Source organism: Berghia stephanieae, chromosome 4 (assembly GCF_034508935.2).
Source record: "Berghia stephanieae isolate SIO BIC M18660-M18661 chromosome 4, UCSD_Bste_1.3, whole genome shotgun sequence".
Classification (NCBI taxonomy): Eukaryota; Metazoa; Mollusca; class Gastropoda; order Nudibranchia; family Aeolidiidae; genus Berghia; species Berghia stephanieae.
Window position 1 is genome coordinate 75031571 of NC_088363.1, and position 13721 is coordinate 75045291.

A 13721-nucleotide genomic window follows, 5' to 3' on the forward strand; every position below is an offset into this window, starting at 1 on the left:
TTAGAAATTTAATTCTCAATATTGTCAATTACTTGACATTGTATACTAATTATATAATTGATAAATTGTATCTATGCATAAAACTTACACAGAGCATTTAAAGCTTCCCCACACACTTTGCCTTTTATATACCCTTATAGATGAAGGCTTCAATTCAGCCTAGTGGCTCTATTTAAACATATTAGCTCTTATACGATACGATCATTATTGAAAAGGAAATATAAGTATTTTGATATCTCAATATCTACTTGAATCAATGTTTTTTTTTACACTAAACAACAAACAACATTTCATGCTCGAATTTATTTTCTATTATTATTAGCACTTTATACATTCTTTGTCACAAGGTTCGTTGTATTTTTCGAGCCATTTTCGGTCTCATTCATCAGATCATCCAACCTATCGTCATTTTTTATACATTTTTTGTCCATGTTGACATTATTCTCTAGCTCAGCTTTGACAATTGCCCACGGTTGAAGCTCACCATCGGCCATTATCGCAAATACTAGGCAACCAAATACTGCAATGACAACACACACGTAGAATACAATTCGCCACTCCTCCAGTGTTTTCTGTATGATAATTATAAAAATAGAAACCAAAGAATTTAAAGGCCTCAAATAAGACCAACGAAAAAGAAATACAAAGGGAATCAAAAGATTTAGAAAATAAAATAATACATCAAAAATGAATCAAGCAAATAATTGCATTAGGTAATCAGACCTACAAAGTCACTTTCCCTTTTTGGTTTCGATTGAAACTTGAAATGAGAAGATTAACTGGTCTTAAACTTTTCTCTTATTTGTAAAACAAATTAAGAATGAAATGTTAATGCATTTCTTTAAAATGTTATATGGACTAATTAGTACATTTTGAAGATGCTTTGATATTTTATAAGTTTTGATGGGCTTTGATAATTACATAATTTTCTATTCGGGCATTGATACAAAACCGTATGACATTTTCATTATTTGTCTTACTTATTGACTTAGCGATGATTTCCAGCACATGTTCTTATATCCCCTTTGTTGGACTCCAGCTGCTCTACATCAGGTCAGACATTCAGATTCAGCTGATCAGTGTTGATGTTTTTATTCTGTAATCTAGTTATATAGTATTTCTAGTATCTCTCAAGTCTGTTTTCAAAAGAATTTTGAAAGGTCAAGACCATTTTGATCGGATTTAATTTTACAACGGTAGGATTGGTATTTGGGAATTGGGATGAGAAGTCATGTCACACCATCTGCTGTTCCTTGGAATGTTATGTCATCAACCCTTCGGATGATTCTTCAAGTACCAAGTCTGTGCCAGACATCGGTGATCATGGTACGCCATTCATCTCTCTGATCAGATAACCTCAGAAAACTAATATTACTCTTCTCTATCTTTGTCACCCAGCTGCTCAAACTATTCAAATATGTTTTTCTTGGTCTACCTTTACTCTTTTTACCTTCTATCTTTCCTGTGAGAGCAAGATGTTCAATACATTTATGTCGATTTAGGTGCCCTAAAAATTGCATTCGGGTGATTAATAATGAATATTTTACATATTATTAATTGAATCATAAGGTGGCATAAATATTTATTTAGTAGCAGGACGTATAGGCAGATTCTTAGGATTACGGGATTACGGATTACGAAAAGAGCGAGGACGGATGATTTTCCGTGACTACCGGCATATATTGAGACTAGAAAATAATATACCATCATGTTGAAATCAAAAGATCAATTACACAAGATAGGTATCCAGTTCTCTGGGAGAGTGGTTTTACACTTCCAATGAGAGTGGAACCAGTTGTTTGACATCACACTTTTTTCCCTATTGGCAAATAACGATAAATATATATTGGTGTAAAGGAAGACGTTGAGGGGTTTTTTTTACTTACAGTCGGAGTGAGAGCACCTGCTATGATTGGGGCGATTATACCAGGAATGGTACCTGCTGTGTTAGTTATTCCCAATATGACGCCTGCATAACTGTCGATGTATAAAAATTGATATTCATTAGTCACTGCTTAAGGAGCGGTTTTCGATATAATTATTCGGAAAAATCCTTCAAAATATTGATTTTGAGAATTTGGTGGAAAACCATATTTTATTATCTTGGAAATAATATTATTTAATTGGAATTTTTCAAAATATACAATAAAGGAACGAAAAACACGGTTTCAATGCATTGTTTTTAGAAAAGGTTTAAAAAGTAAGCTGTTTTGCTATATTCTCAATATGTCATTTTTCTAGGAGTGTGGGATACTGTGTCAAATATTTATCAGAATCTATTCCATTAATTTGAAAATTTCTAGTTATCACAGAGATAATGTATGACGTCTCCATAGAGAGATTTTTTGATAGAGCATATTATGTATTTGACTTATAACTTAAATTATAAATTTTTAACATCAATTTTATCATAAAATTTTGATTCGCATCATTGTAATGTTCTAAGACAAATCTCATAAGCTAAAGCTGTAAAATATTTCTATCATGGCACAGAATGCTACAATCTTGATAAGAGGGAAGAATATGGAGATTATTCCCCTTCATTAGTTTTGGCGGAAAATTTGCCACAAAATTGTTATATTTTTTTAAATCAGACCCCCGAATCAGGACGAAAAATGGGTATCAACACATGCAATGTATTTTTTTTTCAACAAAAATGTTTTATATCCCATAATGACGATACAGAATTATCAAAACCGCCAAATATTGGTAATTACAAAGAAAAGACCCAAACCGCCCCTTAACAGCTTCTGTGATTCTCTTAATATGGAAAAGCAGGGAAAATATTGTATAGAACCGTCGGAATAGCTCGCACTCACTGCCGAGTATTTTTTTTTTTATCTTGTGGGGTTGTGTAGTCTAAGATACGACATTCGTCTTCGGTTTGGAAGGTCCTGGGCTCGAGTCCTGCTTCGAGCGACGCATAGTTGAGTCTATGGAAAAAGCTCTTTACTCACATTATCTCACCGTACTCGGGTGTGAAATGATTACCTTGGCCATTAACAGCTTTGTCTCTGTCTGAAAAATAATGTAATATCGCCTAAAGGCGTCATGTCTCGTCTTACATGTTAAGTGTTGATTTGGCTAGGGAGCGCTTTCAGCACGCCAAGTGAATGTTGCTCTATATCAATGCTCAAGTCATTTGTTGTTTTGTTGTTTTTTTTAAATCTGGGATTTTTAAACATAAAATTATCTAAGTCATCTTCACAATTATGGGTTATTTTTAAAGATTTTCTCTGAGTAAAGGGGTCGAGTTATCTGTCAACAATAGAATGTATATACAGGTAAGACTTACTCTTTTCATTTCTGGATGTCATTCAAGTTGCATGTTTCATTATTCTAAACAACGTAATTCTAGTTATTAATCATATATTTTTCATTAATATTAATGTAGCGGGTAACTCATCACTTTACAAAGAGGAAAATTGTTTAGAAATCCAATAGATACAATCAATTTATTACATTAAAAAATGAACAACATCAGTACTTGTAAGAAATTTTTAATAATCTATAATCCTACGACAATGCTACATACTTTTCAACTCATCCCGTCATATTACTGTTTTGAGAAGGATGATCGCAATTATAAACTATACAATCAGGGGCGGTTGGTCACATTGTATTTAAGGCGGCACAAATCCGAAATACAGAATCAAATTTTATTGGCCTAGTTAATTTAACTTAATTTGACCTACTTTGTATGTGTGTGTAAGTGTGTGTGTGTATGTGTGTGTGTGGAGGGGGTATTGCAATTGTTTGCATATGTGCGTGTATTTGTGTGTGCGTGTATGTGTGTGTGTGTTAGAATATTAACGAGACGTACTCACAAAAGAGCATCAATTATCTTGGACAAAACTTGTCTGTTAACTTTCACCTGTTCATTATAACGACTCACAGACGCAGCATGTCCTGTTTCCAACTGATTTCTTATATCTACAACGTTGAAAAGTTTATATTTAACAGCATCTGTGACATGGCTATTTGATTCAGAATGTTTCTTCAGTGCCTGAGAGATGTGCGCAATATCACTGAATCCTCCTGTTGTCCGTTATAGCATACATCACCAAAAAATCAGGCAATAAAAACAATGAAGCGTTTTACGGCTTTCACTGGCAGTAGTAAGCCATTCAACATTTTAAAAATAATCATTATTAAATCGGCGCTGTCTCCTCGGTGTGTTAGAAACTAAGTTAAAATTCACTGGTTTGTGTGGACCTAAATCTTTCACCACTATTTTCTCTTGAGGGGATAAGTGTCGGAATCGATTTTCAATTAAAAAATCAACATGATTCATGATTGGTTACAAATTACAGAAATAACTTTTTAAAATAAAATGATTCAAGATAAAAACAGGTAGGTTTCATAAACAATGACAACAGCGATAATACATTTTCTCTGAATACTAACGGTATGACACACAACGTTAGAATAATTGAATTTAAAAATCCACATTTAATTCCAAACGAAAAGCACTTGTTAACTTCACACACAATCAGCGACATCTTTATAATTATACTATTATTAGACAATGCACACAATACAAGTTGAGTAGGGATCGTTGGGAGTGTGCGGGGATGAAGGACTCCGTGGGGTCAGGGATTTTTATTTATAGTACCATGGGGTCTTCTCGGTGCATACTTTGTTTATTGTTCTTTTTGATATTTAATATATATTAAGCAAAACCAACAATGATAAAATATATATTTATTGCCATTCTCTTCATCCGTATATCTAAGTGAAGCAAAGCCTCTTCTTTCAGTGATAAAACTGATATGGTTTTAATTTATCCCAAGTAGGACCTCAGGGCGTGCATCGCTAGATTGGCCGTCTTGGCCTAATTATTTTAGCAGTGAAAGACAATAGTTAGTTGGGGAGGGAGGGTGGAGGGAGATTGGGGAGTGGTAACTAACTTTCTTCAAGGTACAACAGAGTATAGGATAAGGACAGGACGGCCAAACGAATACTGGCTCATATAAACAAAAAAAACTTCCCACCACACCACACCCTCCGCTCATTGTCACCCCGCGCAGGCAACGGGGGAAAGATGAAACGTGCCGATTTGACGCTACCTTGGCGGAGCGACGCCGAGTCATCAAATATTAAATTCAAAACAAAAAGCAGTATGTGCTAAATTTTTAATTTTATCAAAATTTTAAAATTGAAGTTTTTTGTTTGGTTGACATGCTAATCTACGGAAAATATAGGGCGGCACAAAACAACTTCGCTCTATTGACCGACCGCCAGTGTATACAATAAGGTAAGGAAGCACATATATTATTTAATATTCCAGACAAATATGCCAGATATGTACAATTGTTTCTTGCGATAGAAAACTGCAGAACGCTCTTGGAAATAAAAATGAGTAGCAATGCCTTTTATATAGAAGGAACGAAGATGGCGTCACTCAGCTCTTTGTTATTTTTTATTCACACGGTCAGGTGGCTGATTAGTTCTCACTAAATTCTATCAATCAGACTATAAACGTTAAAGGCTATACACAATTTTGTGCGTCGTATGTTTGTGAGTATTTTACCTGAACGCATAGAATCAATATGATAAAGATAGATCATGATAGATGATCATGATGATATCACCATACTGTTATTAATAAATACAATTTTAAAAACTTAACTACTTGCCTAGTTACTATCAATCCTTATAAACCATAAGTACTAAGGCGTCCAACAATTCTATGGATCGCAAATATACTAACAACAGTCGCACTATCGTTTCCTAGCAAAAAAAAAACTTTAGACAAAAAAAACTCGTCCTTCAAATAATGATCGATTAAAATGATCCTTATCTTTTCAAAAACTCTCAAACCTAAGACTTCGCTTTTTATCGATTTTAGAGTTGTCAGATTGTATTATTTATACGTTTGTGTTTTTGGTTACAAAAATCCTACCATCGAGGTTGGTGAAGACTGTGAAATATGTAATAATATAGCCATTGTTATATTATTATGATTATAACTCCACCATTCTCCTTTGTTCATATTCAAATACGGGTCAGATCGACGTGCACTTGTTTGCTTATATATATATATATACACATATATATATATATATATATATATATATATATATATATATATATATATATATATATATATATATGCACACTTATTTGTTTATTCTATATATTATATATTATATATACATGTACCTGGCCGATTGAGAGTGGAGTACGCAAGCAATGACAAGCCGATTGATGAGGTAGTGCACAACGTGATATGGCCTAAACGATTAGTATAAAAAGTCGATGAAGTTAACGATCGTTAACATTATTATCCTCTATGGATCGCTTATTGTGATAACATAGGCTACTGTAATAAAGATGAAAGATGTTCGACTATACAAACATCGTTAAGCATGTGAAATACATTTAACTCTTTCGGAAGAGAATTTTTGATGATTTACAAAACTATTTAAAAACCTCCTTTGAATATAATAAATCTATTCTTTAAAAGGTATTGGTCAATAATACGGACAATTTATAATTTTCAGTTATTAAAACTAAACTTAAAATCTTAGATGTCATATTATAACTATTATTCTTTAACATGTTTTGAAAACAAAATTAATTTGATCAAAAAAGCATTAAATATAGCTTCACTGACTACTAGACTTCGATTATAATCTAACGACTGGCATTGGGTGATCTTACAGTGCTATCCTTACATGATTCAAGACTGTTATTACAAATCAAAACAATATCGATAACGCTGGTATCGCTTGTTTAACTTTTCATGCAAGATGTATGCATATTAATATAAAATGTTTTTTCTATTGTTTCTTCTTAAAGCATATATCGACTATTATGCAATCTAACTAGAACGAGTCAATGGAAAATATTTGGCGAATGTTTTAATTACCGCCACTTCCCGCTATCAAGCTTCAATTAAAACGAAAACCAGGGAAGAGAATCTCATTAATGATTGGCAAAGACTATTTTACCTGGGAGCAAGGTCCAGATAATTTGATAGGTAGGCACCACGAGAAGCACTTTGAACTGAGGTACACATGCAAAGTAATGCTACAGCCAAATATCGGCGACTCGAGTCTAGTTGAACCATTATGCAGAATATGACAGAGGGTCCCACAAGGGCTGTATGGAAAGGGATTCAAATTGAACGTTTATAAAGACAATAACTAAATATAGAGGCATTAAGCAGTTAGCTGCCGTACTCTGGAAAAACTCCCATTAAAAAAATTTGGCCGAAAAACTCGTCCTTAAAATATCGATCGATTTTAACAGTTGTATTAATAAAGCTAATGTATCGGTACTTATAAAAATATATTAAGTATTTAAGATTTACATTCTGCACCGAAATCTTCAAAATAAACCTAAAATTGATCATACTTGTGTCAGAAAATACACAGACAAATGACCCAAGATATTTTAATTTCTTTCTCACCCAAACTAGATAACTCCACACTAATATTCAAACCCTAAGTGCACCGCATTCCTCTTGGAACATTTAAAGAAGAGCTCCTTTACTGCGAAGGGGTCCCAATAGCTCAGTCGGTTGAGCACTCGCTGAACACGCAAATGGGCCGAGATCGACTGGGTGTAGTCGAGACTGTTGTCTGAACCCCCTCTTCCTCCCCTTTCCACTCAGTAGCAGGCTCTGTTAGATCTGGCGTAAATCCCTTTGCGATAGACTAACGTCTTATCCACACTGTAGCAAGAAATTGCTATTTTGCTTTTTATGATTTAGAGCTCGGGATAAATTCCGGCTCCATTGGCCAAATGGCCCTGAAGGACTATTTGTTCTTTACTACGAAACACATTACCACAACATGGCCAACCAATTCTCTTAGTTCATGTCTAATTATTGCCATTGGGTCCATTTGATAGATGGGGTTTTCTTTTCATTAAGAAACTAAAATTGTTATTAGTGTCAAATCACAATATTTAGCGGCATGAAATCGGGTTAAATTGGCATCAATTACAAATTCTCTGTTACTGTAGGAATCGTGACATCGCTTAGAACATTTCCATTGAAGAACTGGACATAGTGAACATATGCAATAGGACTGTTGAACACATCTTTCATTCAGGATCCTAGAGTCATGAGGAATAATATACACAGTGTTTTCATGGAATTTTAGTCCACAACAATATTTGCATACCAACGTGACTGATTTAAACACCAATTTTCCTCACCAATAGATACACACACCCTCACACACACTTTCTAAAATACTTCAATATAAGATTATGTACCACAAAATGTGTACATGTTACAAAAGAAACAGTAAATAAAAACAACAACAAGAATCGTACAAATAGCCTGGAACAGTTTTCTTGTGTTTTTAACTTGCAGCCATCTTCCTTCGATAAATTTGTCCGCCATGTATCCGGCAAAGAATGAGCTTACAAACTGAGCCAGGTAAGGAAGTGACGACATGGCACCATTCTGCAAAATATTTCAAAATTATGAGAGAATGCTCGAAATTTGGGATATTTTTTCTTTTCAATTAGAGGAGAATGCTCGCAATCTGGAATACAATATTTTAGAATTATGAGAGAATGCTCGCAATCTGACTATGTGGTATGGCACTCGCCTTCGGATTGGAAGGTCACAGGCACGGGTCCTTGGAAAAGAATCTTTACTCACATTCTCTCACCGGTATAAAATAAATGCCTGGCCGTTAAGAGCGTTGTCTCTGTCCGAAAAATAGATTGTAATATCGCCTAATAAGCGTATCGTCTCGTCCCACATGTTAAGTGTTACTGTTGGCTAGCACGTTTAATGAATATTGCTCTTTATAAAAGCTCAAGTTTTTTGGGGGTTTTTTTTATTTTGGGGGGGGGGGGGGTTGTTTGGTTTTTTTAAATATTTTTTTTGTCTTTTAAATAAAATATTTTAAAACTATTATAGATATAATGCTCAAAATCTGGAATAAAACATTTCAAAACTATTAGACAGTGAACAAACTCAAACGATTTGTTAAAACTTTTAATTTAATTAATTTTCAATTAGCTTTGCACAAACAGGTGCACTTAACCTTGATCTACCATGTGAAACAAAACAAACAAACTTTCTATAAATGAATAAAACTTTCAACTGTAGAAAAATTAATTTCTAATTCATTTTAAACCCTAATAAAATTCAAGAAAATTACGTAATAATTAACAATGTGAAATTGAATGTAAGCTTCAATTTATATACAAAACAGATAAAATGGACGTTTCGGGTTTCCCCTTTTTCAAGAAAACAGTATGCATGAAACACTACAGACGAATGAGATAATGTGTAACATGCGGATAATAATAATAATAATAATAATAATAATAATAAGAAGAAGAAGAAGAAGAAGAAGAAGAAGAAGAAGAAGAAGAAGAAGAAGAAGAATAAGAATAAGAATAAGAATAATAATAATAATAATAATAATAATAATAATAATAATAATAATAATATATAATAATAAATGATGAATAATAATAATAATAATAATATTGATAATAATAATAATAATAATAATAATAATAATAATAATAATAATAATAATAATAATAATAATAATAATAATAATAATAATAATAATAATAATAATAATAATAATAATAATAATAATAATGCTACCTGTTTGATGTCAAATTTGAAAGCTTCTTTCATAAACATGGGAAGGGATATCATTAGTGTGTAGCTTGTGTAGTTGGTACAAAAATGAACAATAATAATCGCCCATACTGGTCTTGATTTGAATATTTGAACCCATGGCACTCTGTATGTCTGTTGGTAAACGATAACACAATTGGATGTTTAATGTTGGAAAGAAATCAGAAATTTATTCTGGTAATCGAGGTTCGATATGAAATCGAGGAAAGCTAATATTTAGGGACCAGTCTCATACACCTATTGATAAAATATTTCATGCGCTGTGCCTGCATGCATCACAATTGTTCATAGACATTTTTAAGGATGGTTGGCTATTATAGTCAATGGGTTTTTTAAATATTTTGACACTTAGTAAATCTTATCGCTAACTTTCTCGATTTCTCGATAAAAGTTGAGACCTCACGCATCGGTGATGTCTACAGAACGGTCCATTCATATAATGAGATGTTAACCCGAAAAATAAACAACGTGTCACACTACGAAGACTATATAAAGGAGACAGACTAAATTTGTACCAAATTTTAATAGATTAGGACATACTGAGTCCAAGGTATCTTGGCGTATTCGAGATGTATTGATGCTGTGTGTTTAGGTAAAATGCTCACGACAACATCCGCCAGTAGTTAAAACGTACCAACACACAAAATTGTGATAACCAAACACTTATGACCTGATAGATAGAATTTAGTTAGAGCTAATCATCAAAATGGTTGCCTAAAAATAATAACAAAGAGCTGAGTGACGTCATTTTCCTTCGTTCTCCAGTTTTCAATAAACATATTCTAACGTAATATGTTTAAGTTCGTGGTGTTATCAAAACAGTGAAACGGAATTTCAAAGCTTTGTATGCAAACAAGTTAACTGTCATGTTCGATGCAGCACATCTTAATACGGAAATTAAAGTCGCTGGCCATTAAAGCCTGTAATGTGTTATGAAACCGATCTTTTTACAAGCCACCATGGTGTTGCTATTCTCAGCGATAACCATGGCTCATGAAGAGAGAGGGAGAGATCGTTACCTTAAACGAGCCTACGATTAAAACATACGATTTCAAAGATATAAGAAATAAATTATCTATGTGCATTAGGTTTCATAAAGAACGTATAAACTGTTTTTGAAATGATAAAAAAACAATCTAAATTAAAAAGTTATTATGATTTTTGTTCTATCAAAACATGTAGAGCATCAAGCCAGATCGAAACGAAACGAACATGTACACAGGTCACTTTACTGCCACTTTTGAGTCATTTGGAACTCTGTTATCGTCGACGTTTGCCTTAACCAGAAACTTGATATTAGTAGATAAGATCGATGCCCGCGGTCGATCACTGACGAGACGCCTCTTGGGACAGTTTCTTCCCTTAATCAGATCACGACCTCGTCTCTCTGTGAGGGAGGTTATCTGCAAATTGCAGGAGTAAACATTCTACCTCTTGGCCGGCACTCGATCATCCCGATTGAGTTTAATGTGGACGCCTCAGCCGGTTCACCATAATATGCGTTATATAACTTGTAGTACACCCCCGGGGCTTGGTTAAGGGCCCATCGTCCTTATCCCGGGTACACGTCGTAAACTACCGCTTATCAGACAATGCAACGAAATCAGTAAAGCAAATCAATGGCGCGTATGTCCGGCCATTACGCCAAGACAACGATTAAATCGTGGATTCTGGCTGGCCGCCCTTGGATCGGTCTGGAAAATTGGCACCCGATAGGTCGGGGACGCATAAAACTCAAAAGGTAATGAGAGAGTGGGGACTCATAATAATCTTCTTGAAAGTAGAACGGCACATTCGATCCAGACGTCTAGTCGTATAACTGCGCAGAGCCGCGATTGGTGATGTAGGCGGTTTGGCTTGTAAAAAATATTGTCATCATTTGGGACAGGTACCGGTCCACTTCCACAAATACCGTGTAATCTGCCTTGGTGCCACAGAAATACGGTTATGATAAGATTATCAAATATGTTCCATCCTAGCGGGGATTGTTTGGGTAGCGAGATATCGGACAGTGTCAGGTCTTTCCGGGCGTTATGGAATCCATGGTAATAGGTGTAGCAGCTAGCTCTCAGAAATTTCATTAGACAGGCAAGTGCACGTGTATTACCTCTAAATAGTAGTATTTCTGATATTCTGTAATACATACCCTCTTGCCAACTCCTTTACCAATTGAGTTTTTGATATAATTCCTCTCTAATGTTGATATCCGTTTGTGTTTCTCTGGACCGTCAGCTGTCAGGTAGAACCAGCCAACTACCCATATCAGGTTGAGTATACCTAGTGAGATAAGTAGATATTATGTGATTGATTTTGGAAAATCACTGTTCTTAGGCTTTTTAATCAAATTTGTATACAATCGAAATTTCATGAATTTAAAAGAAATTTAGTAACAAATTGGTACTGTGAAACACACATTATAAGCTGTAATTTTTTATTCCATTAAAGAAAAGGGCTAACTTGATTTGATTTTTATCATTTTTACTCAATCATTATAGCAGTTAGGATAAGATACCAATATTTATTTATGTCATTAATTCTATATATTTTTTCATAAATTCGTCGCCAACGATTGTAAATGAAGATCGATGAAGGTAATCGATACTATCAAAATATTTATTTTTATTGGTAATGCTCAAGAGATTGTTACACACAGTTATATTGTTGCATCATGTATTACGTATTATGTTTCATGTAAGTATCATATGGACGGCTGAGTGTAGAAAGGTTATTTTGGCATTAACCATATACTGATTATTTAAACTTGTTTATATAATCAAACAGTCTAAAACAATTAAAACAGCAGTTACGTCAATTTCACACATTTTATTATCTTTCTTCTCAATTGAAATCCTATTGACGTAACTCACCACAAAGATAGAAAATCGACCCCCATCCGTTGTCGAATCCATATTCACAGAGAAGGCCAGACACTGAAAGCGTAATTACCATGCCCACGGGTGGACCTATGATTAAAAACATTTTAAAAGTAGTTTATTAAATAGATGAGTATGAATCGTTGTGCGGTTTCCTTTGATCCAATAATTATTTTTTTTTAATAAAAAATTTTTGTCCTTCTTATACTGCACGAACAAGTCGTATTTGTAGTGTGGGAGACTGAGTGAGCCCATAGGCTTGGTATACTTATAGCCTGACACTGATCAAAAATTATGTCAAAAGACAAGTCCATGACCACCAAAATAAAAAAGTTGTGAATTGTTTTCACAAGACCAACCAATGGGATTAGTTGTGTCATTGAGCACTACCCACGACAACTCAATAGGAGCTGCAAACCTTAAAAGTCACGTCAAAGTATAAGGATGGTTACTGGTGTCGGGTTATACGTGAACGAAGGCTACTGTCAGTCCTGTTTTTATCTGGTAAACCATACTTTTTACCGTCTCATATGGGGTATTAAATCAAAAAGAGTATTCACCCTCCCTGCTAAGGATCCCTGTCAGGATTAGGAAAAATTAACCGAGAAATCTCAATCCGGAAAAAAAGATAGTGAATGAAATGGGTATGGAAAACAGATATATATGGAGGATAAAGAACCCCACCCAGGCATAAATATGTTATCATGTTTTAATGCATTACTAGACTAGAAGAAAAAAAACTGAGTTTAAATTCATATGATCAAAACTAGGAAATGTGACTCCTATGAGTTCAAGGAACAAAGGCCACTTCCTTCATTGATAACATTGCTTTGAGAGATTAATTACATATATGAAGCATTGAAAAGTGTATTAGGCTAAAGAGAAATGTGATATATAAAAAAAAGAAGAAAAAAAAAAAAGAAATGGAGATTTTATATTGTGCAATATTCAACACACATGCTCCAAGCCTTTTACAAAGGGACCCTAGCCAAAAGCAACATTTAACTTGGAAGACGAGACATGACGCCTTTTAGGCGATACTAATTTTTTTTCCTGACAGAGACAACCCTATTGACGGACATATACTTATTGAACACCAGAGTACTGTGAGAGAAGGTGAGTAAAGAGTCACATCCAAGGACTCAACTATACACCGATCGGAGCGGGGATCGAATCCAGGACCTGCTGGTCCGAAGGCGAGTGTCACACCACTAGGCCAC

The 13721-nt window shown here is 34.2% G+C and overlaps 1 protein-coding gene across 1 annotated transcript in view; it reads right to left on the reverse strand.

Annotated features, from left to right (window-relative positions):
* Window positions 1-301: 301 nt before the first annotated feature.
* LOC144971236 (sialin-like) overlaps window positions 302-13721 on the reverse strand; it is a 35151-nt gene continuing 21731 nt past the window's right edge. The window contains exons 6-12 of the mRNA XM_078911747.1: window positions 12496-12591; window positions 11775-11905; window positions 9593-9742; window positions 8290-8422; window positions 6957-7107; window positions 1887-1977; window positions 302-572 (exon numbers count right to left, since the gene is read on the reverse strand). Coding sequence (XP_078767873.1) covers window positions 327-572; window positions 1887-1977; window positions 6957-7107; window positions 8290-8422; window positions 9593-9742; window positions 11775-11905; window positions 12496-12591 — 998 coding nt within the window. The 3' untranslated portion in view covers window positions 302-326. The remainder of the gene's footprint in view (window positions 573-1886; window positions 1978-6956; window positions 7108-8289; window positions 8423-9592; window positions 9743-11774; window positions 11906-12495; window positions 12592-13721) is intronic.